Here is a 24,516-nt window from a genome sequence, read left to right as displayed (position 1 = left end):
AGATGGTTGTCCTTCTGGAAGGTTCTTCCAACTCCACAGAGGAGCTTCGGAACTCTGTCAGAGTGACCATCAGGTTCTTGGTTACCTCCCTGACCAAGGCCCTTCTCCCCCGATTTCTCAGTTTGGCCAGGAGGCCAGTTCCAGGTTGGGCTGTCAGCTCATTCTCCAAACACAGAGTTCTAGGCTAAATAAGTAAATGGGTTGACATTATTTTGGATACTAAATAAACTGGTAATTAGCATAGGCCTTACTATTCAAACACACTGCAGTGAATGTTGTATTGGACATAAAGACTTACCAATTTCGATAGGCCCCATTTCTTAGCCTGGTTTCCAGTCTGTTTCTGCTCTCTTGCCAACTCTTTATGTAATGTTTAGCTTCACAATGACAACAGAGTAGGCTGGAGGACCACAATGGAAACAACTCGACTAACCTGTTCCCCGCACATTGACTCGGTACCTGTACCCCCTGTACATGGCCTCCTTACTGTTATGTCATTTTCTTATTTTTTTTGTTTATTTAGTAAATATTTTCTTGACTCTATTTCTTGAACTGCATTGTTGGTTAAGGGCTTGTAATGGGCATTCCACGGTAAGGTCTACTACACCTGTTGTATTCGGCACATTTGACAAATACAATTTGATTTGAAGTATTTACTTTTTTGTGTGTATATATCACCACTGTGGGTATATGTAAATGCCTGGTTTAACATTTTCATTTATTTTAAATGGTAAAATCAAAGTAAAAAATCGATTCAAATCAAGAGCACAAACTGGGACCATTTCTCGATTGGGCCATAGTCTATCACTAGCCTATAAAATATAACGGCTAAGCCCCATAACCTACTAGACGTACTCATACAGCAATTCAACCACTTGATGGCGCTGTATACCACATGACCGAATGCATGTGACCACATCAAGAGGAGGGGTTTGAATGTGACAATTTAGCTAATACAATGTAACCATCTCAAGTGTCCAAGACAACTGACTGTAAAACCGCAGACCAACTTGTTTACCAGCACTCGTTTCAACTGCTCACCACAAATGCAACACGAAGGGATATCAAATGGGAGAAAACAGATTGTCAACAAAACGGAACCGCTGAGGGGACAGGGCCAGAGAACAGTCGTATGAGGTGCGTAAGCTCGTTGGGTGTGCATCATCAGGAGAATCTTACTGCATACGTGGTTTGGGTGGTTATTAAATGCGAGAAGTGCATAATTATACCGGGAAATATGTTTTGGGTTCAATTCGGAGACTAGGTTTATGCGGTCAGGACACTTTGGTGAGACCGGGGTTTATCCCAAATACCCCGTGTTTTTTTCTTCTCTCTCGGCCGAACGATCCGCTGCCTTGTTGCTAGGAAACGTTTGACAGCTCTGATATTTAAGAGGGGATGACCAAGGCCTGCGGACTCCTCGGCTGAAACGGGCTCAAGCGGCACTGATTAAATACTCAACACCGCCGGCCTGCTTCTATTTAATCTACCAGCGCGTACTTTTCATGCGATGTCAATTGTAGGCTACGTTATCCATGTATAAACATGGACATATCGTGTTAACCATCAAACATCGTTCAATTCGCGAGTCATGTATGGACATTATGTTTGGCAATAAAATATGGTACAGCAAAGTAGGTTAGCATATATCCAGCCTAGGCTACGTGTCCAAAGCTTGAAAAACTAGAAGTGGCATTTTCACTGGAGCAGCATAAAAGGCAGATATTGGACAGGACAGATGTGTAATGTGGTATCCCGTCACTCTCTCTCGTTCTCTTGATTCCTATGGTCATGCATCTGAAGGTCACTCCGTGAACCAGTGGTGTAGACAGAAATCTATTGGTGGCTGGGCCAGCAAAAAAATTTAGGTGGGCCAAAATTGAGGCACTCAGATAATCATTAAATTATCACAAATGCATAGCGTATCCTACCTTAATGTAATCGATCGCACACAACAAACCATCTGACGTGATTTCACATTACAGGCCAAATAGTTTTGTAGGCCTTTGTAAATCCATGACTCTTGCATTTTAACATGATTTATCAATGATTTGATGGCAATGAAAGGACATGTACCTCCTGCAATGCAGCATGTGGCAGCCAAAATTACTATGTCCACCCTGTTGCCACATGGAGATGTGCCCTTCCACATTATTCAGAGCAACAAAGCTGAGCTCTCTTGGACAATGTTTCCCTAAAGAACAATCCCTTTGATGTTCACCCCCAGCTGATGTACGACCTAGTACACTTGAAAAAAACAGGTGTCAACGTCTTTGCTAGGAAACTGAAAGAAACTGCTCTGGGACAAAGCAAAAATAAGAGGAACTCTGCCATACATGCTCCAAGATCATGACCATCAGCCACCCAGAGAGACCAGCACCACTCCACCCTACACAATCGGGCCCCATCCAGAGAGGCCAACACCAGCCCGCACCATTGGGCCCCTTCCAGAGTGGACAGCATCCCTTACCTCACAACCCACCCATGCTAACAGGAAAACACCCTCGTCAGAAGAGACCAACAGTCCAGCAAGACATCTATGCAGAAGTGTCACCCTGCTGCGGCTGAACTCAAGCAGATAAGGCATCTGCTGAACATTATCTGCAATAAAATCAGAAATAGAATTAGTTATTGTGAGAAATACAATGATTAGAAATACAGCGTATTATAATGATTTCAGTTTTATATAAGCTACCCAGGAAAGTTTTATTTATTTATATATATATATATATATATATATATTACTACACAAACAACAATATATATATAATATATATATATTACTACACAAACAACATAAGAGGATAAAACTGAATAATAAAAAAGTACCCTAAGTAAAAAGCAAAGCTAATAAGGTGTCTCTTTTAAATGTGTCCACAGTTTCAGCCCCCCATCAGATTCTCTGGCAGGCTATTCCAGAGGCTGGGGGCATAGTAACTAAGGGCTACCTTTCCATGCCTCTTGGTCCTAGGCTTTGGGATAGCTAAAATGCCAGTGCCAGAGGACCTGAGCTACCTACTGGGTACATAACTCAAAAGCATGACTGATATGTACAGTGCCTTGCGAAAGTATTCGGCCCCCTTGAACTTTGCGACCTTTTGCCACATTTAAGGCTTCAAACATAAAGATATAAAACTGTATTTTTTTGTGAAGAATCAACAACAAGTGGGACACAATCATGAAGTGGAACGACATTTATTGGATATTTCAAACTTTTTTAACAATTCAAAAACTGAAAAATTGGGCGTGCTAAATTATTCAGCCCCTTTACTTTCAGTGCAGCAAACTCTCTCCAGAAGTTCAGTGAGGATCTCTGAATGATCCAATGTTGACCTAAATGACTAATGATGATAAATACAATCCACCTGTGTGTAATCAAGTCTCTGTATAAATGCACCTGCACTGTGATAGTCTCAGAGGTCCGTTAAAAGCGCAGAGAGCATCATGAAGAACAAGGAACACACCAGGCAGGTCCGAGATACTGTTGTGAAGAAGTTTAAAGCCGGGTTTGGATACAAAAAGATTTCCCAAGCTTTAAACATCCCAAGGAGCACTGTGCAAGCGATAATATTGAAATGGAAGGAGTATCAGACCACTGCAAATCTACCAAGACCTGGCCGTCCCTCTAAACTTTCAGCTCATACAAGGAGAAGACTGATCAGAGATGCAGCCAAGAGGCCCATGATCACTCTGGATGAACTGCAGAGATCTACAGCTGAGGTGGGAGACTCTGTCCATAGGACAACAATCAGTCGTATATTGCACAAATCTGGCCTTTATGGAAGAGTGGCAAGAAGAAAGCCATTTCTTAAAGATATCCATAAAAAGTGTTGTTTAAAGTTTGCCACAAGCCACCTGGGAGACACACCAAACATGTGGAAGAAGGTGCTCTGGTCAGATGAAACCAAAATTGAACTTTTTGGCAACAATGCAAAACGTTATGTTTGGCGTAAAAGCAACACAGCTCATCACCCTGAACCCACATCCCCACTGTCAAACATGGTGGTGGCAGCATCATGGTTTGGGCCTGCTTTTCTTCAGCAGGGACAGGGAAGATGGTTAAAATTGATGGGAAGATGGATGGAGCCAAATACAGGACCATTCTGGAAGAAAACCTGATGGAGTCTGCAAAAGACCTGAGACTGGGACGGAGATTTGTCTTCCAACAAGACAATGATCCAAAACATAAAGCAAAATCTACAATGGAATGGTTCAAAAATAAGTCAAAGTCCAGACCTGAATCCAAACGAGAATCTGTGGAAAGAACTGAAAACTGCTGTTCACAAATGCTCTCCATCCAACCTCACTGAGCTCGAGCTGTTTTGCAAGGAGGAATGGGAAAAAATGTCAGTCTCTCGATGTGCAAAACTGATAGAGACATACCCCAAGCGACTTACAGCTGTAATCGCAGCAAAAGGTGGCGCTACAAAGTATTAACTTAAGGGGGCTGAATAATTTTGCACGCCCAATTTTTCAGTTTTTGATTTGTTAAAAAAGTTTGAAATATCCAATAAATGTCGTTCCACTTCATGATTGTGTCCCACTTGTTGTTGATTCTTCACAAAAAAATACAGTTTTATATCTTTATGTTTGAAGCCTGAAATGTGGCAAAAGGTCGCAAAGTTCAAGGGGGCCGAATACTTTCGCACGGCACTGTATTGGGGTGCACAATTGTGGGATGATTTAAAAACCAATAGAATAATCTTAAAATGTATTCTAAAATGCACAGGCAGCCAGTGCAGAGACTTTGAAACCAGTGTAATGTGTGTAGCATTCTGTATGTTTTGCAGTTAACCAATGGCTTTCTTGGTTAGACCAGACAGGAAAGCATTAACGTAGTCAAGCCTGCTTGTAATAAAATCATGGATGGGTCAGAAATGGCTCTGGTGATACAGAAATGTAAAGCTGTGTATCGTCTAGGTAGCAGTGAAAATCAATGCCATGCTTTCTGATAACGCTGCCAATGGGTAACATACAGTTGAAGTCAGAAGTTTACATACAGCTTAGCCAAATACATTTAAACTCAGTTTTTCACAATTCCTGACATTTAATCCTAGTAAAAATTCCCTGTCTTAGGTCAGTTAGGATCACCACTTTGTTTTAAGAAAGTGAAATGTCAGAATAATAGCAGATTGAATTATTTATTTCAGCTTTTATTTCTTTCATCACATTCCCAGTGGGTCAGAAGTTTACTTACACTCAATTAATATTTGGCAGAATTGCCTTTAAATAGTTTGACTCAAACGTTTCGTGTAGCCTTCCACAAGCTTCCCACAATAAGTTGGGTGAATTTTGGCCCATTCCTCCTGACAGAGCTGGTGTAACTGAGTCACGTTTGTAGGCCTCCTTGCTCGCACACACTTTCTCAGTTCTGCCCACATCTTTTCTATAGGATTGAGGTCAGGGCTTTGTGATGGCCACTCCAATAACTTGACTTTGTTGTCCTTAAGCCATTTTGCCACAACTTTGGATGTATGCTTGGGGTTATTGTCCATTTGGAAGACCCATTTGCAACCAAGCTTTAACTTCCTGACTGATGTATTAAGATGTTGCTTCAATATATCCGCATAATTTTCCTTCTCATGATGCCATTTATTTTGTGAAGTGCACCAAACCCTCCTGCAGCAAAGCACCCCCACAACATGATGCTGCCAACCCCGTGCTTCACGGTTAGGATGGTGTTATTCGGCTTGCAAGCCTCCTCCTTTTTCCTCAGAACATAACGATGGTCATTATGGCCAAACAGTTCTATTTTTGTTTCGTCAGACCAGAGGACATTTCTCCAAAAAGTACGATCTTTGTCCCCATGTGCAGTTGCAAACCGTAGCCTGGCTTTTTTATGGCGGTTTTGGAGCAGTGGCTTCTTCCTTGCTGAGCGGCCTTTCAGGTTATGTCGATATAGGACTTGATTTACTGTGGATATAGATACTTTTGTATCTGTTTCCTTCAGCATCTTCACATGGTCCTTTGCTGTTGTTCTGGGATTGATTTGCTCTTTTCGCACCAAAGTACGTTCATCTCTAGAAGACAGAACCCGTCTCCTTCCTGAGTGGTATAACGGCTGCGTGGTCCCATGGTGTTTATACTTGCGTACTATTGTTTGTACAGATGAACGTGGTACCTTCAGGCATTTGGAAATTGCTCCCAAGGATGAACCAGACTCGTGGAGGCCTACAATTATTTTTCTGAGGTCTTGGCTGATTTCTTCTGATTTTTCTCATGATGTCAAGCAAAGAGGCACTGAGTTTGAAGGTGGGCCTTGAAATACATCAAAAGGTACACCTCCAATTGACTCAAATAATGTCAAGTAGCCTATCAGAAGCTTGTAAAGCCATGACATCATTTTCTGGAATTTTCCATGCTGTTTAATGGCACAGTCAACTTTAGTGTATGTGAATGTCTGACCCACTGGAATTGTGATACAGTGAATTTAAAAAGAATCTGTAGCAACTTCAGAGGTAAGATAGCATTTCTTAATAATGCGTACATTATTACCCTGTGCTATGGGCAACAAGGTAGTGAAAAATCCACTGTGGTGATCAGATAAAGCAACATCAACAATAGAGGATATGTCAATAGAAAACCCCTTTGGTAATAACCAGGTCCAGAGTATGGCCACGGTTATGGGTGGGCCAGGTCACTTGTTGGATAAAGTCCACAGAGCTCAAAAGATTTATAAATCAGTGGCCTTGAGGTCAGTCTCTTTGTCAACATGAATATTGAAATCACCCAACACAATGATTTTATCATAGTTCTCAAGGACAGTAGTTCAGAGAAATCAGTAAAGAAATTGGGGCAGTACTTTGGTGGCCTATACATGGTTATAGCCAGCACTGGTGGCTGACATTTAAACAGTATAGCATGATGCTCCAAAGCCAAATGAAATGTCTTTGCAGCTGAGAGCATTAGTAAAAATAGAGGCTGTCCCCCGACCCTTTTCCCTTTTCTGATAGTGGTCTGGGTGGGAGGCTTCAATAAGAGTGGCACTACAGTCTGAAGACATCCGTGTTTTTGTGAGGAACATGCAATCAACTTTGGCGCTCAGTAATGAGGTAATTCACGAGAAAGGTTTTACTAGTGATTTCTCTAACATTTTAAAAGCTCCATATTCAATGAGTGGTAGGATGTGACAATTTGTATAAACTCACTAGAAGGCAGCGTTAGAGGAACATTAAATTAGGTTACTCACAATAACCATAGTGCCATTTCTACAGGAGTTGTAATGCTTTCTAAGTCTTCTGTTGTTTATTCTGACAGGGAGGACTGCAGCACTACCAGACCTTGTCAGTCGGTCTCTAAAACAGTTTGTGATGTCACTGGAAATAATCCTGGAACCCCTGCGGTTAGGATGAGTCCCGTCTCTTTTTTAAAAACTTTTAAAAGTTTCTTCAGGTACTCGTTTAGAGCAAGGAGTCGGCTGAAATGTTCCCGAACCCTTCCGATAGCACGGGAGGGGGAAGGAGATAATTATTCTCTTCCCTGTGCTAGCGAGAAGATCGTAATCACGAAATTCTGATGGCGTCGGAAACACCAGGAAGGTTGAAGATGGCCCAAGACCCTTCTGTCTTGAGTCAGCAACCTCCTGAACTGTGGTGGTCATGGGAGAAGGGTGCCACTAAGCGGCCACCGGCTGGTGGTATACTCCCAGGATCCGTGCTGATTCCCGGGGCTGGTAGGTCCGTCACAAGTAGGCCAAAACTTTGATAGCTGGATTAGATCTTCTCGGATAGATGAAGGGTGGCCAGACTGCCTTACCTATCTCCTATGCCTTGCGAGTGTCCAGTCTCACATGAGCTGCAGAGTTGAGCTTAACATCTGTCTGTTGGATTGGGGCAGATCAACTCCACCCGACTCAACAGCTTTGCTATAGGAGGCATTTATAACTGAGATTCGGTTTGCTTGGGCTACAGCAAGGTTGTGTACTTAGAAAGCAGGTTATCCTTTTCTCGCAGCCCAGCGAGCAGTCGGAGGATCTCTTGGGGGAGTGCTCGTCCTCTTTTTCTGCTTGATGGTGGTGCATATACCATCACCATCATTAAGTTTGCTGATGACACAACAGTGGTAGGCCTGATCACCGACAACGATGAGACGGCCTATAGGGAGGAAGTCAGAGAACTGGCAGTGCGGTGCCAGGACAACAACATCTCCCTCAACGTGATCAAGACAAAGGAGATGATGGTGGACTACAGAAAAAGAGGACCGAGCTCTCCCCCATTCTCATCGACAAGGCTGCAGTGGAGCAGGTTGAGAGCTTCAAGTTCCTTGGTGTCCACATTAACCAACAAACTAACGTGGTCCAAGCACACCAAGACAGTAGTGAAGAGGGCATGACAAAACCTATTCCCCCTCAGGAGACTGAAAAGATTTGGCATAGGTCCTCAGATCCTCAAAAGGTTCTACAGCTGCACCATCGAGAGCATCCTGACTTGTTGCATCACTGCCTGGTATGGCAACTGCTCGGCCTCCGACTGCAAAGCACTACAGAGGGTAATGTGTATGGCCCAGTACATAACTGGGGCCAAGCTTCCTGTCATCCAGGACCTCTATACCAGGCGGTGTCAGAGAAAGGCCCAAAAAATTGTCAGTCTCGAGCCACCCTAGTTATAGACTGTTCTCTCTGCTACCACACGGCAAGATGTATCGTAGTACCAAGTCTAGGTCCAAGAAGCTTCTAAACAGCTTCTACCCGCAAGCCATACGATTCCTGAACAGCTAATCAAATGGCTATTATTTGCATTGCCCCCCCCCCTTCTACGCTGGTGCTACTCTCTGTTATTATCTATGCATAGTCACTTTAATAACTCTACCTACATGTACATATTACCTCAATTACATTGACTTTGTACCGGTACCCCCTGTATATAGCCCCGCTATTGTTATTTACTGCTGCTCTTTAATTATTTGTTATTCTTATCTCTTACTTTTTTTTGTGTTGGTATTTTCTTAAAACTGCATTGTTGGTTAAGGGCTTGTAAGTAAGCATTTCACTGTTCACTGTTGTATTCAGCGCATGTGACAAATACAATTTGATTTGATTTAGCGCTGACAAATCCCTGTCCAGTTTTCAGTTACACCTCATCTCCATCTTGTGATTGTGTGGAAATCATCTCACACTAAAGCATTTGTGCCCAGCCGTGGATGAAAACACCAGTGGGCTAGCACTGCTAGCGTTAGCCTGCTTCGTTTTCATGACGGCTAGCAACCACCTGCTACTTAACAGGAATCCGGAACACAAACATGCAGTCCCAGCCTTAAAGGCTAACTGCGTCTCAGAATCCATAGCAATAAATTTAGCTATGATTTAAAAGATAACTATTTCATAAAAACAACAAACCGAGTGTAGACAGTACACTGTTCTGTTGAGTGCACTGATTATGTATGTAGCCTCAAACAAAGTTCATGAAATTAGTCATTTGCTAATCTTAGATAATATCAATATTTAGTATGAGACATTTCCGAGACTCACTTTTACAGCACCTTCGATGATACAGCAGTAGGAATACAAAGATATAACATCTATAAAATGTCTACGGGGGAGGTGTTGCTGTATATATTCCGAGCCATATTCCTGTAAAGCTCAGCGAGGATCTCATGACAAAATTGAAGTAGAAGTGCTGTGGTTGCAGGTTCACCTGCCTCATCTGAAGCCTCTTCTTTCAGGGTGCTGCTATGGGCCACCAAGTGCACCAAGCGCTCAAGAGGAACTGTGACTAATTACCTGTAACATGACCCAGGTTAATCACTCAACCAACTAGAGTCTATTCTAATAGTGTTGGATCTGTGATATGATCAAGCGGATATCTTCACTAATGCTACAGAGCTTTGCTCCAAAGTGGGTGATAGTGCACAAGTTCAAACACCACAGGGAACTGTTTCTGAGGAACAGGGGCATTCAGTGGCTCCAGGAGAGGGTGATGGACTCTCTTTCAAACACCCAACCCACTCCTGTGCCCTCAGAGCCAGCTCCACTGGGACACTCCTCACCTGTGTCTCGTGGGACACCAGGAGTACGGCGCAGATCACAGCGTAGTCACACGGCTCCTGACAGACCGACGCTGTAGTTGAGACTCGGCGACTCATGGTGTTTTTGAAAAGCAGACATAGTTGAAAGAAAAATGTCTTGTCTTTATTTGTTTACAGTTGCAGTCACACTAGCACAAGTTCTTAAGTATTGTGAGGAAAAGAAAAGGAAACACTGTTGTTGTTGATTTGTATGCTTAATTTCAATCCCCCTGCGAAGTAAAAATACATTAAGGGGAGAGTAGTGTTATGGTGTGGACACTATATAAATAATTCCTACTGAATATATATTTATATATATATTTATATTTATATATATTTTTATATTTCTTTATATATATATATATATATATAGTGCCTTGCGAAAGTATTCGGCCCCCTTGAACTTTGCGACCTTTGCCACATTTCAGGCTTCAAACATAAAGATATAAAACTGTATTTTTTTGTGAAGAATCAACAACAAGTGGGACACAATCATGAAGTGGAACGACATTTTATTGGATATTTCAAACTTTTTTAACAAATCAAAAACTGAAAAATTGGGCGTGCAAAAGGTCGCAAAGTTCAAGGGGGCCGAATAAGGCACTATATATATATATATATATAAGAGACAGGTGGACTCCAAGTTACATACCCTACATTATTCATCTCATATGTATACGTATATACTGTACTCTATATCATCTACTGCATCCTTATGTAATACATGTATCACTAGCCACTTTAACTATGCCACTTTGTTTACATACTCATCTCATATGTATATACTGCACTCAATACCATCTACTGTATCTTGCCTATGCTGCTCTGTACCATCACTCATTCATATATCTTTATGTACATATTCTTTATCCCCTTACACTTGTGTCTATAAGGTAGTAGTTTTGGAATTGTTAGCTAGATTACTTGTTGGTTATTACTGCATTGTCAGAACTAGAAGCACAAGCATTTCGCTACACTCGCATTAACATCTGCTAACCATGTGAATGTGACAAATAAAATTTGATTTGATTTAAAAACATCGTTTTATTATTATTTTTAAATCTAAAATAGCCCCGCCAGGCCCTGCAGTGGCTTTATTGGGACAGTAAAGCATTTTTAAAAATCTTTTGGCTCTATACTTGAAATCAAACAATGACTAAGTTAAAGTGCAGACTGTCAACTTTTATTTGAGGGTATTTTCATCCATTTCGTGTAAACTGTCTAGAAATTATAGTCCCCCCATTTTTAGGGGACCAAAAGTATTGGGACAAATTCACTTGTGTATTAAAGTAGTAAAAAGTGAAGTATTTGGTCCCATATTCTTAGCACGCATTGACTACATCAAGCTTGTGACTACACATGTTTGATGCATTTTCTGTTTGTTTTGGTTGTGTTTCAGATCATTTTGTACCCAATGGAAATTATGGTAAATTATATATTGGGTGATTTTTTTGAAGTCACTTTTATTGTAAATAAGAATAGAATATGTTTGTAAACCCTTCTACATGAATGTGGACGCTACCATTATTACAGGTAATGCTGAATTAATTGAATTGAAGTGAATAATGAGAAAGTTGGACACACAAATATTATACTGGCACACAGCTCGGACACCCATGCATACCCCACAAGACATGCCACAAGAGGTCTCTTCACAGTCCCCAAGTCCAGGACAGACTATGGGAGTCACGCAGTACTACATGGAACTCTATTCCATATCAAGTAACTGATGCAAGCAGTAAAATTGAGTAAAAAACTGATTTAAAAAACTCCTTGTTTCACAGTCCCCACTGTTCCATAACACAAATATTGGCACAGACACACACACACACACACACACGATAACATACGCACTATACATACACATGGATTTAGTACTGTAGATATGTGGTAGTGGATGGAGTAGGGGCCTGAGGGCACACAGTGTGTTGTGAAATCTGTGAATGTATTGTAATGTTTTAAAATGGTATAAACTGCCTTAATTTTGCTGGACCCCAGGAAGAGTAGCTGGGGATCCATAATAAATACAAATACAAAAATTATCCAATGGAACTCTAACCTCTCACCATTTGATATTTGTGCGTCTAACTTTCTCACTCATCCTTATTTACGATTCATTCAGGACTATCCGTAATCGTGGTAGCATCCACATTAACGTAGAGGTGTTTAGAAACATATTCTATTCTTAGCCACATAGGGTCAGTTCGAAGCCCAGGTTGTGGTCTTTCTTGGCCGATGGCTAATTCACGAAGTGTCTTCGTCATTCTATTCATTAAGCTGAAGTGCCTCTCAGTTTCAGGTGGACTTTCAGTCTGCTTTGTATTAGGGGTTAGCAGTTAGTTGATTGAAATGTGCCTTCTCTGTTTCTCTTTCCAGGCTAATGCAGGAAGTAACTGAAGCCCTCAGGAATCACAGAATACTGTTCCACCTCTTCTCTCCTTCTTCGGGAGCATGCCATCTGAACCTTGTGTCAGGTAAATCTGTAAACTGGTGAATCTGTACACGCACATGACCACAAGTGAAACACACACACACACACACACACACACACACACACACACACACACACAGCTCTACAACTGTTTCCAGCATTTTGTAATCTCGGGTGTGAGACTCATTTTGCCCTTCGAGAGTTTGCAATGCCATCTGCAGTGTTAGCTCACCCCATATACTACAGTTAACTAATCACTGACCAACCTTAGTTTGGCATGGCTGGTCTAAGCTTCAGTGGGGCAGCATGTTGGCAGGTGTGGTAAGAGCAGTCAACCCCCCCCCCCCCCCCCCAGAATCGTGACTCTGCCTCTACCTGTTCCTCATTCCTGGGCTATTACTCTGTCAGGCCACACACACTGTAGGTAGAAGGGCAGGCTGTCCCTCAAGGCCTTGTCCAGCCTGGACAGAGAGTTAGGGAGGAGCAGCCCGTTGACAATCTTGAACTACAGCTGCTGGGCCTTAGAGGTGGCCAGCAGGGGGCTCCGGTGCTTCACCACGAACCCTGATAACACACACACACACACACCAGACTTGTGTTCGCATACCTTCAGCAGTATTTAGTTATTTGTAGTGACAGACCAAACTGCAGACAGGCAGAAAAAAGGACTGACAGCTAGTTGACTAATAGACAGACATATGAAATGGACAGCTAGGAGAACAAGAGACACAAACAAGGAGATGCGGCAGGTAGCCTAGCGATTAAGAGTGTTGGGCCAGTAACGAAAGGTCGCTGGTTTGAATCCCTCACTTGTATAGGTGAAAAATATGTCCATGTTCCCTTGAGCAAGGCACTTAACCCTAATTGCTCCTGTAAGTCGCTCTGGATAAGAGCATCTGCTAAATGACTGAGATGAGCAGAGAGACGAGAGACAGAGATATTCCCACAGCCTTGACTGATATCTCCCCCTTTCCCTCACTCTCTCTCCTGCTCCTTTCTTCCCTCTGTCCCTCCCTCCCAGTGGGCAGGAGCTGGTAACAGACCAGAGGCTATGCCAGTCCAAGTCTCACCAGGACTCTGTCCTCTCCGCCCTCAACCAGCAGAGGAAGGATGGCCTACTCTGTGATGTCACCCTGGTCGCCGGCGACCAGAAGTTCCACGCCCATAAAGCAGTGCTGGCGGCGTGCAGCGATTACTTCCGGGTGAGTTTGGGCCTGGGGAGGACACTACACTCTTAGAAAAAATTGTTATTTGTCTGACCCCATAGGGGAACTCTTTGAAGAACTCTTTAGCTTCTAGGTAGAACCTTTCCACAGAGGGTTCTGTGGAATAAAAGGGTCAATGCAGAAAGTCCGTGTATCCATTTTGTTAGCTATTTAGCAGTCTTATGGCTTGGAGATAGAAGCTGGTCAGGAGCCTGTTGAGGTCAGACTTGTTGCACCGGTACCGATTGCCGTGCTGAAGCAGAGTGAACAGTCTATGGCTTGGGTATCTGGAGTCTCTATCAGTTTTCCGGGCCTCCCTTTCACACACCGCCTGATATAGAGGTCCTGAATCTCAGGGAGCTCGGCCCCTGAGTGATGTACTGGGTGTTCTGCACCACCCTATATAGCACCATAACGATCGAGGGTGGTGCGGTTGCCATAACAAGCAGTGATGCAGCCAGTCAAGATGCTCTCAGTTTGGCAGCTGTATAACTCTTTAAGGATTTCAGGGCCCACGCCAAACCTTTTCAACCTCCTGAGGGGGAGGTGGCACAGTCGTTCCATCTTCTTGACTGTGTGCGTGGACCATTTTAAGTCCTTTTGGACACAGAGGAACTTGAAGCTCTTGACCTGCTCCACTAGTGCCCTGTTGATGTGGATAGGAGCGTACTCGCCCCCTGTTTTCTGTAGTCCACGATCAACTCCTTGGTCTTACTGTCATTGACGGAGAGGTTGTTCTGGCACCACACTGCCAACTCACTGACCTCCTCCCTGTTGGCCTTCCCATTTTCGCCGGTGATCAGGCCTAACCCCGTCATGTCGTCAACCAACTTGATGATGGTGTTGGAGTTGTGCATGACCATGCAGTTGTGGGTGAACATGGCGTACAGGAGGGGAGTAAGCACACACCCACTCCTCTACTCCGTGTTCACCCACAACTGTTGTGGGTCAGCGTGGCGGAGGTGATGTTGCCTACCCTCACCACCTGGGGTCGTCCCGTCAGAAAGTCCAGGTTCCAGTTGCAGAGGGAGGTGTTCAGTCCTAGGGTCCCATGCTTGGTGATGAGCTTGAAGTGGACTATGGTGTTGAACGCTGTAGTCAATGAACAGCATTCTCACGTATTCCTCTTATCTATGTGGGTGAGGGAAGTGTGGAATGCAGTTGAGATTGCATCTTTGGATCTGTTGGGGCGGTATGCAAATTGGAGTGGGTCAGGGGTGTCTGGGATGATGGAGTTGATGCGTGCCATAACCAGCCTTTCAAAGTACTTAAATCAAATTGTATTGGTCACATACAAGTCTAGCAGATGTTATTGCAGGTGGTGATTGTGATACAGGGTGGTCGTCTTTGTGGCAGGTAGCCTTAGAGTTCTTAAGAACAGGAATATTGGCGGTCAGCTTGAGATGTGGGGGTTACAGACTGGGACAAGGAGAGGTTGAACATGACCGTAAATATGCCTGCTAGCTGTTCTGTGCATGCTCTGAGAACACGTCCGGCAATACTGTCCGGCCTGCGATCTCGGTGATCGAGATCACCTAGTCCTCTGGGACTATACATCGAAGTATGTATAAAATGCATTGTGTTCGTCTGGTAAAGAGGCATCGTTGGGCAGATCACTGCTGGTTCTTCCTTTGTAATCCATAATGGACTGTACAGTCGTGGCCAAAAGTTTTGAGAATTACACAAATATTAATTTTCACAAAGTCTGCTGCCTCAGTTTGGATGAAGGCAATTTGCATATAATCCAGAATGTTATGAAGAGTGATCAGATGAATTGCAATTAATTGCAAAGTCCCTCTATGCCATGCAAATGAACTGTATCCCAAAAAACATTTCCACTGCATTTCAACCCTGCCACAAAAGGACCAGCTGACATCATGTCAGTAATTCTCTCGTTAACACAGGTGTGAGTGTTGACGAGGGCAAAGCTGGAGATCACCCTGTCATGCTGTTTGAGTTCAAATAACAGACTGAAAGCTTCAAAAGGAGGGTGGTGCTCGGAATCATTGTTCTTCCTCTGTCAAACATGGTTACCTGCAAGGAAACATGTGCCGTCATCATTGCTTTGCACAAAAAGGGCTTCACAGGCAAGGATATTGCTGCCAGTGAGATTGCACCTAAATCAACCATTTATCGGATCATCAAGAACTTCAAGGAGAGCGGTTCAATTGTTGTGAAGAAGGCTTCAGGGCGCCCAAGAAAGTCCACTAAGCGCCAGAACCGTCTCCTAAAGTTGATTCAGCTGCAGGATCGGGGCACCACCAGTACAGAGCTTGCTCAGGAATGGCAGCAGGCAGGTGTGAGTGCATCTGCACGCACAGTGAGGCAAAGACTTTTGGAGGATGACCTGGTGTCAAGAAGGGCAGCAAAGAAGCCACTTCTCTCTAGGAAAAACATCAGGGATAGACTGATATTCTGTAAAAGGTACAGGGATTGGACTGCTGAGGACTGGGGTAAATTTTCATTTTCTCTGATGAATCCCCTTTCCGATTGTTTGGGGCATCCGGAAAAAAGCTTGTCCGGAGAAGACATGGTGAGCGCTACCATCAGTCCTGTGTCATGCCAACAATAAAGCATCCTGAGACCATTCATGTGTGGGGTTGCTTCTCAGACAAGGGAGTGGGCTCACTCACAATTTTGCCTAAGAACACAGCCATGAATACAGAATGGTACCAACACATCCTCCGAGAGCAACTTCTCCCAGCCATCCAGGAACAGTTTGGTGACAAACAATGCCTTTTCCAGCATGATGGAGCACCTTTCCATAAGGCAAAAGCGATAACTAAGTGGCTCGGGGAACAAAACATCGATATTATGGGTCCATGGCCAGGAAACTCTCCAGACCTTAAGAACTTGTGATCAAGAGGCGGTGGACAAACAAAAACCCACTCATTCTGACCAACTCCAAGCATTGATTATGCAAGAATGGGCTGCCAGAAGTTAATTGACAGCATGCCAGGGCGGATTGCAGAGGTCTTGAAAAAGAAGGGTCAACACTGCAAATATTGACTCTTTGCATCAACTTCATGTAATTGTCAATGAAAGCCTTTGACACTTATAAAATGCTTGTTACTATGGAATACTGAAGTATAATTACATCTGACAAAAATATCTAAAGACACTTGAAGCCTCAAACTTTGTGGAAATTAATATTTGTGTCATTCTCAAAACTTTTGGCCACGACTGGACACATGCGGTGGGTGTTGGAACCTGTCTAATAGGATTCCACCTTGTTTTTATTTTGTCCTGTTGCTTGTTTGATGGTTCTGCGGAGGTCGTAGCAGGATTTCTTGTCCTCAGCCATAGTCTCTGGGTTGGCTGCAACCTTGGTGTTAATCTAGGGCTTTTGCTTGGGGATCTAGGGCTTTTGATTGGGGAAGCAGCGAACCTTCACTGCGGGGACAACATTTCCTAATGAAGCCGGTGGCGGAGGTGGTTAGTTGTCGACGCTATCTGCAGAGTCCGGGTACAGTCAGCGCTAGCAAAGCAGTCCTGTAGCATAGCCTCTGATTCAGAGGACCATTTATCTACAGAGTACGTCACGGGTACTTCCTGTTTGAGTTTCTGCTTGTAGGCTGGAGTATAGTCATGATCTGATTGCCGAACGGGGGATGAGGGAGGGCCTTGCTTGTGAGTAGAGTAACTGTGGTCTAGGACTTTATCAGCCCGAGTGGCAAAGGAGACGTGTTGATGTAAGTTGGGTATTTATTACCTGTCTTAATGACGCAGAATTAAAATCACCGGCAACCAAAAAAGCAGCTTCCAGGTTCATGGTTTTCTGCTTGTTTATAGTCTTGTCCAGTTTACGTGGCAGCTTGTTGTTTTTCTTTTCCTGAGGTGGAATATATGCAGCAGTCATGATAACAGCTGACAACTCTCTCAGGTGATAGAATACCTGATTGTTAAAAGTCTTCTAACACGGGTGAACAACGCATCAAAGGCTTCCACTGGGCTAGAGTCAGCACACCATTTGCTGTTGATGAAGAGTCATACCCTCCCCCTCTAAGGATTTCCCTATATTCAATGTCCTGTCCGCTCGGTGAATGGAGAATCCATTGAGTTGGATAGCCATGGGGGGTATCTTTTCCGAAAGCCATGTTTCAGAAAAGCAGAAAATATTGCAGTTCGAGAGTCCTGTTGATATCAAATTCACGATTTGAGGTCATCCATCTTATTATCAAGTGTGTGGTGTTTCGTCTTGGGTAGCCCGAAAATTGTGTCGGAATTACACTAACAGCCCAGGGCAGATGAGTTGAAGTTGAAGCTGGAATTGAGGTTAGTAAATGCCGATCTGATGTTCAAAAGTTCTTGTCGATCATAAGAACTGATAGCGGATACATTTCATCCAAAAAAGTAAAGATAAACCCCAAAAGAAGCAAAGTTGGGGCAGAACTCAAAAGACTTACAGTATGACGCCATCTTCTGTGCCCGTATGTAATGTCAGTGTAATGTGCACATCTGGCTTCGGAGGACATGGAACATATACAGTACAGTCCGCATGCACATTATATCTACACAGGATATCTACACATACACTATATATACAAAAGTATGTGGACAGTATTTCAGCCACAACCATTGCTGACAGGCCTATAAAATCGAGCACACAGCCATGCAATCACCATAGACAGACATTGGCAGTAGAATAGCTTTACTGAAGAGCTCAGTGACTTTCAACGTGGCACCGTCATAGGATGCCACCTTTCCAACAAGTCAGTTAGTCAAATGTCTACCCTGCTTGAGCTGACCCGGTCAACTGTAAGTGCTGTTATTGTGAAGTGGAAAAACGTCTAGGCGCAACAGCGGCTCAGCCACGAAGTGGTGGGCCACACAAGCTCACAGAACGGGACAGCCGAGTGCTGACCGCCAACTTTTGGTCATGTAGTGTATATTAGTCAATCAAGCAAACCAGCTTCATGAGATAGTAACCTGGAATGCATTTCAATTAAAAGGTGTGCCTTGTTAAAAAAAAAATGTTGTGGAATTTCTTTCCTTCTTAATGCATTTGAGACAATCAGTTGTGTTGTAGATAGCCCTAAATGGTAAAAGAATAGCTCAAATAAGCAAAGAGAAATGACCGTCCATCATTACTTTAAGACATCAAGGTCAGTCAAATCTGGAAAATTCCAAAAACTATTAACGTTTCTTCAAGTGCAGTTGCAAAAACCATGAAGCGCTATGGTGAAACAGTCTCTCATGAGGTCCGCCACAGGAAAGGAAGACCCAGAGTTACCTCTGCTGCAGAGGATAAATTAATTAGAGTTACCTGCACCTCAGATTGCAGCCCAAATAAATTATTCACTGAGTTCATGTAACAGACACGTCTCAACATCAACTGTTCAGAGGAGACTGCGTGAATCAGGCCTTAATAGTCAAAATGCTGCAAAGAAACCATTACTAAAGGGCACCAATAAGAAGAATAGACCTGCTTGGGCCAAGAAACACGTGCAATGGACATTAGACCAGTGGCTTTTTTGAAGAATATAAAATATATTTTGATTTGTTTTAACACTTTTTTGGTTACTACATGATTCCATACATGTTATTTCATAGTTTTGATGTCTTCACTATTGTTCTACAATGTAAAAGTTCAAACTTTTTGACTGGTACTGTATATTTTTAAAATGATCTGAGAAGAACAACAATGCATTGGCAGGGCAATTCAGGCAAAGCCAATATGCAGTGATAAGCTTTTGGGCCTATGCCTACTGCGAGAACCTCGTTACGAGGGAACTGTGTTGAATAGATTCATGTTGAAAATCACATTTGCCGTTTCACATGTAAAAAAATAAAATTAAAAAGAGTAATCCCCATGTGAAAATCGTAGGGCTGGCCCCATTTAGTTGTTTGGTCGATAGGCTGTTTGGTCGACCGAGATTTCTTTAGTCAAGACATCTGTCTGATTCGCGCATGTCTCAGTGGACTACTCCATTGCGGAGGCCACCGGGAAGGCACAGTCCATCACTTCTTAAACGTGTATGGTTATATTATAAATAATGGTATAACACTAATAAACCGAATAATATTATTTTTTATAACATGAGCTTTCTGCCGCGGTGGATATGGTCGTTGTCCGTGGTTATGAAACAGTCTTCAGTGCGCCGTAGAATTGGTGCCGATCCCTATGTGCATAATAGCAAATTGAACCAGCATATTTGGATTGAGGACAATGGCAGAGGCATCAACGTCAGAGACGAGGAAACAGCCCTTGCCTTAAACCCTATTCATATGGGATTATTTTTACTGGGGGTGGTCGGGTAATGTAATTATGTATACAAGCACAAAACACCACATCTGTTATTTTCTTTGGTCTACAATAACTGATTTGATCAATTGAACAAAGTTGCTCTGCATAGCCTATATATGAAGGGCCCACATGTATCAACTTTCTCAGTGAATGCTTTTGTTAATATATTTTTTGTGCGTATGAATTGAATAATGCATCAATAAAAAATATATAGCGCCTGTAGCGCCTATTTAATATCCTAATGATTTATGCTGTTAATAGATCGCAAATCAGCATACAACTGACTTAAACATTTGGAAATGATGAAAGTTCACTTTCGCATCCATAGCCTTAAAACTCATCTCAAGTGCAAGTGCACTGTTTAGCTCACATCTGAAGGCTGGGGGCATTTAGGACGTCTACTGGGGATCGCTAAAATATTCGAATGATTATCACATTTCCTCAATTCAAATATTTAGGCGACACTATACCGAAGATGGTTTGGTATGGTTTAGAAACTTGGGAACCAAGCTCGAGTTATCACTGTAGCTCTGTTATCGCCTGGACTTGTTGAAATATCTTAGCCTAGAAAAAAACCCTCCAGGGTATAATAATATGTAATGTCATTATCAATAGTAGGCTTTGTATAGTAGCCTTGTATAACCACCATTGAGCTGTAGGCCTAAGAGCACGTCCTGTTTAGACGAAATACCGTAACTTACTTATTACTCTTATATTTCAATATATAGGCTACTGTATTAATCAATCAGTCATTCGTTCATGGCATCACACAGCATAGGAGACATTCATGCTTTGAAATGCAATCCATCATTTTAGTTTTCAAATGAATAACAAAGGGAGCTTTGGATAATTAGCCTAGACAATGAATACTTTGCAATTCACGAATGCATGCAACTGTTTTTAGTCTACTGTAATAAAGCCGCACATATGCCCAGGCCTTGAGCAGAGCAACAGGCCCAACCCCCACTAATACACCCGCCCAAGCCCCATCCTGCGACCTAAGAGATATATATCAGATGCTCAACATGCTCTGCTCACACCTACTGTAATGGTCCGAGCCTAAACCACACGAAAACAACACTAGACACTGTGCAACACAAAGCTTTTACTATCTCATCCTGGAATATACAAGGTCTGAGGTCATCTGATTTTGGCCTAAAGAGCAGGAACCCAGACTTCATCAAAGAAAATGGAAATACAGACATTGTCATCCTACAAGAAACATGGTATTTTACATCTGGCTAGAAATGAATAAGGAAATTATCTCAACAGAGAAAAATCTCCTTGTGTGCTACCTATATCCCCCCAATAGAATCCCCATACTTGAACAAAAACAGCTTCTCCATTGAAGAAGGGGGAGATAAACCATTTGCAGGCCCAGGTACTAGTCTGTGGCGACCTAAATACCAGAACTGGACAAGAGCCTGACACCCTCAACACACGGGGACAAACACCTCCCTCACATGCCCCCCTAAACACAACGACAACAACAAAAACGTGTCACAACTCCTGCAGCTCTGTCAGACTCTGGGTATGTACATAGTCAAAGGTAGGCTTCGAAGGGACTCCTATGGTAGGTACACATATAGCTCATCTCTTGGCAGTAGTACTGTAGACTACTTTATCACTGACCTCAGCCCAGAGTCTCTGACTGAACGCTCTCAGGTCAGAGCAAAATCATACTCTACTTGAACAGAGCTTTGCTCAATCATGAGGCATCAAAGCCAAAGGAACTGAATAATATTAAGAAATGCTATAGATGGAAGGAAAGTTAGGCAACAACAAATTCAATCCCTTCTAGACAATTTCCTGGACAAAAGTTTCACTGTAATAGTGAAGGTGTAGACTTGGCAGTAGAAAATCTAAACAGTATGTTTGACCTCTCAGCTTCCCTATCAAATCTAAAAATGTCAAGCAGACATCCTAAGAAAATTAACAACAATGACAAATGGTTTGATGAAGAATGCAAAATCCTAAGAAAGAAATTTAGAAACCTATCCAACCAAAAACAGAGACCCAGAAAAACTGAGCCTAGGCCTTCACTATGGTGAATCACTAAAACAATACAGAAATATACTACGGAAAAAGAAGGAACAGCACGTCAGAAATCAGCTCAATGTAATTGAAGAATCCATATAATCTAACCACCTCTGGGGAAAACTCTAAACAAAGAGTTATCTGTCTAAAACGGAGATGTATGGATAAACCACTTCTCCAATCTTTTTGGCTCTATAACAAAGAGCAAACATCAAAGACATATACATGAACAAATACAAATCTTAGAATCAACTATTAAAGACTACCAGAACCAACTGGATTCTCCAATTACATGTTATGAACTACAGGACAAAATACCCTCCAACCCAAAAAGGCCTGTGGGGTGGATGGTATCCTGAATGAAATGATAAAACATAGAGACCACAAATTCCAATTGGCTATACTTAAACTCTCTAACATCAGCCTCAGCTCTGGCATATTTTGGAACCAAAGACTAATCATATCGAGGCTATATACAGGGGTCACCAGTACAGAGTCAGTGTTTGCGGGTACAGGTTAGTTGAGGTAATTTGTACATGTAGATGGGGGTGAAGTGACTATGCATAGATAGCAGTGTACAAAATTAATTGTTCAGCAGTCTTACGGCTTGGGGGTAGAAGCTGTTGAGGAGACTTTTGGGCCTAGACTTGGCACTCCGGTACCGCTTGCCATGCGGTAGCAGAGAAAACAGTCTATATACTGAAGTCTCTGACAATTTTATGGGCTTTCATCTGACACCGCCTATTATATAGGTCCTGGATGTGAGGAAGCTTGGCCCCAGTGATGTACTGGGCCATTCACACCACTCTCTGTAGCGCCTTAGTCAGATGCCGAGCAGTTGCCATACCAGGCGGTGATGCAAACGGTCAGGATGCTCTCGATGGTGCAGCTGTAGAAACTTTTGAGGATCTGGAAACCCATGCCAAGTCTTTTCTGTCCCCCGAGGGGGAAAAGGTTTTGTCGTGCCCTCTTCACGACCGTCTTGCTATGTTTGGACCATGACAGTTTGTTGGTGATGGACACCAAGGAACTTGAAACTCTCGACCCTCTCCACTACAGCCCCGTCGATGTTATTGGGGGCCTGTTCGGCCCACCCTTTCCTGTAGTACACGATCAGCTCCTTTCTTTTGCTCACATTGAGGGAGAGGTTGTTGTCTTGGCACCACACTGCCAGTTCTCTGACCTCCTCCCTATAGGCCGTCTCATCGTTGTCGGTTATCAGCAAACTTAATGATGGTGTTGGAGTCGTGTTTGCCACTCAGTCGTGGGTGAACAGGGAATACAGGAGGGTCTACTGAGGGGCCCCAGTGTTAAGGATCAGCTTGGCAGATGTGTTGTTGCCTACTCTTACCACCTGGCGGCAGCCCGTCAGGAAGTCCAGGATCCAGTTTGAGGGAGGTGTTTAGTCCCAGAGTCCTTAGCCTAGTGATGAGCTTCGTGGGCACTATGGTGTTGAACGCTGAGCTGTAGTCAATGAACAGCATTCTCACATAGGTGTTTCTTTTGTCCAGGTTAGAAAGGGCAGTGTAGAGTGCGATTGAGATTGCTTCATCTGTTGGGGCGGTATGCGAATTGGAGTGGGCCTAGGGTGTCCAGGAGGATGCTGTTGATGTGAGCCATGACCAGCCTTTCAAGCACTTCATAGCTACCGACGTGAGTGCCACGGGGCGGTAATCATTTAGGCAGGTTACCTTCGCTTCCTTGGGCACAGGGACTATGGTGGTCTGCTTGAAACATGTAGATATTACAGACTCGGTCAGAGAGAGGTTGAAAATGTCAGTGAAGACACTTGACAGTTGTTACACATCCTGGTAATCCGTCTGGCCCAGCGGCTTTTGTACATGACAAGTGGTTGTCCCAATCCCCTAGAGAGTAGAGACTGTGTTAGCTATGGAAACACAATTTACCTAGAACAACACTAGTGCTTACACCCCAAAAATACCAGTCCTAATCAAAAAAAAGGGGCAGGAGTATCCTCTGCTCTGAGGTTGTAGTGGTGTGACTGTAGCCTGTTCCCATCATGTCAAAGGTGTGGCATGAAGGCGCAAACAAATTGGTACCCAGGCTAGTGTGATTTAGGAGTCCTTGATTATTTTAGTTGTGAATTAAAGACATGACTAATCCATCACCCTGCCGCTTCCCCTGTTCCTCCATCCCTGATCAATGGCTCTGCCAACATCTCATACTGTGACACCAATCAATTGCTTTGATTGGGGAGCACCCGGCATCAGGCACAGCACAGCAGGCTCAGGGCCAGGCGACTGCTCTCTCTGGGGCTTCGATTTCACTTTGTCTTTGTTTGTGTGTGTGTGTGTGTGGGTGTTCATGCAGTGTTTCCCAGAAAAAGATCAGGACCAGGAAGTAACCAGTCTGTGTGTCGGATAGTGATAAATATAGCTTGTAAAATGGGTGTCAAAGAAACACATGATCTCTACGTAATCTCTATGTCCAATGAACTCTATGGATAGGCCAAGAGTGAGCTTTCAACTGGAGGGCAGTTGCTGTGTGAAATCACATGCTAGTTCTTGTGCTTTCAACCCCTTGGGGGGGGTTGTCTCCTGTCTGTGTAACGGATGTGAAACGGCTAGCTTAGT

General features: G+C 43.3%; 1 protein-coding gene across 2 annotated transcripts in view; it reads left to right on the top strand.

The window, feature by feature from the left end:
• Positions 1–917: 917 nt before the first annotated feature.
• Positions 918–24,516, top strand: part of klhl32 (kelch-like family member 32) — a 32,615-nt gene continuing 9,016 nt past the window's right edge. Inside the window, exons 1-4 of one of the 2 annotated variants that reach the window (XM_020452716.2) lie at positions 918–1,137; positions 11,402–11,428; positions 12,379–12,476; positions 13,455–13,635. In XM_020452716.2, the coding sequence (XP_020308305.2) occupies positions 12,454–12,476; positions 13,455–13,635 (204 nt within the window). In that variant the 5' untranslated portion in view covers positions 918–1,137; positions 11,402–11,428; positions 12,379–12,453. The remainder of the gene's footprint in view (positions 1,138–11,401; positions 11,429–12,378; positions 12,477–13,454; positions 13,636–24,516) is intronic. The other variant, XM_020452707.2, reaches the window with a different exon arrangement.

This window comes from Oncorhynchus kisutch, linkage group LG2 (assembly GCF_002021735.2).
Source record: "Oncorhynchus kisutch isolate 150728-3 linkage group LG2, Okis_V2, whole genome shotgun sequence".
Lineage (NCBI taxonomy): Eukaryota > Metazoa > Chordata > Actinopteri > Salmoniformes > Salmonidae > Oncorhynchus > Oncorhynchus kisutch.
Note: the sequence above shows the minus strand (reverse complement) of the source record. Positions and strands in the feature narration are given on the sequence as shown.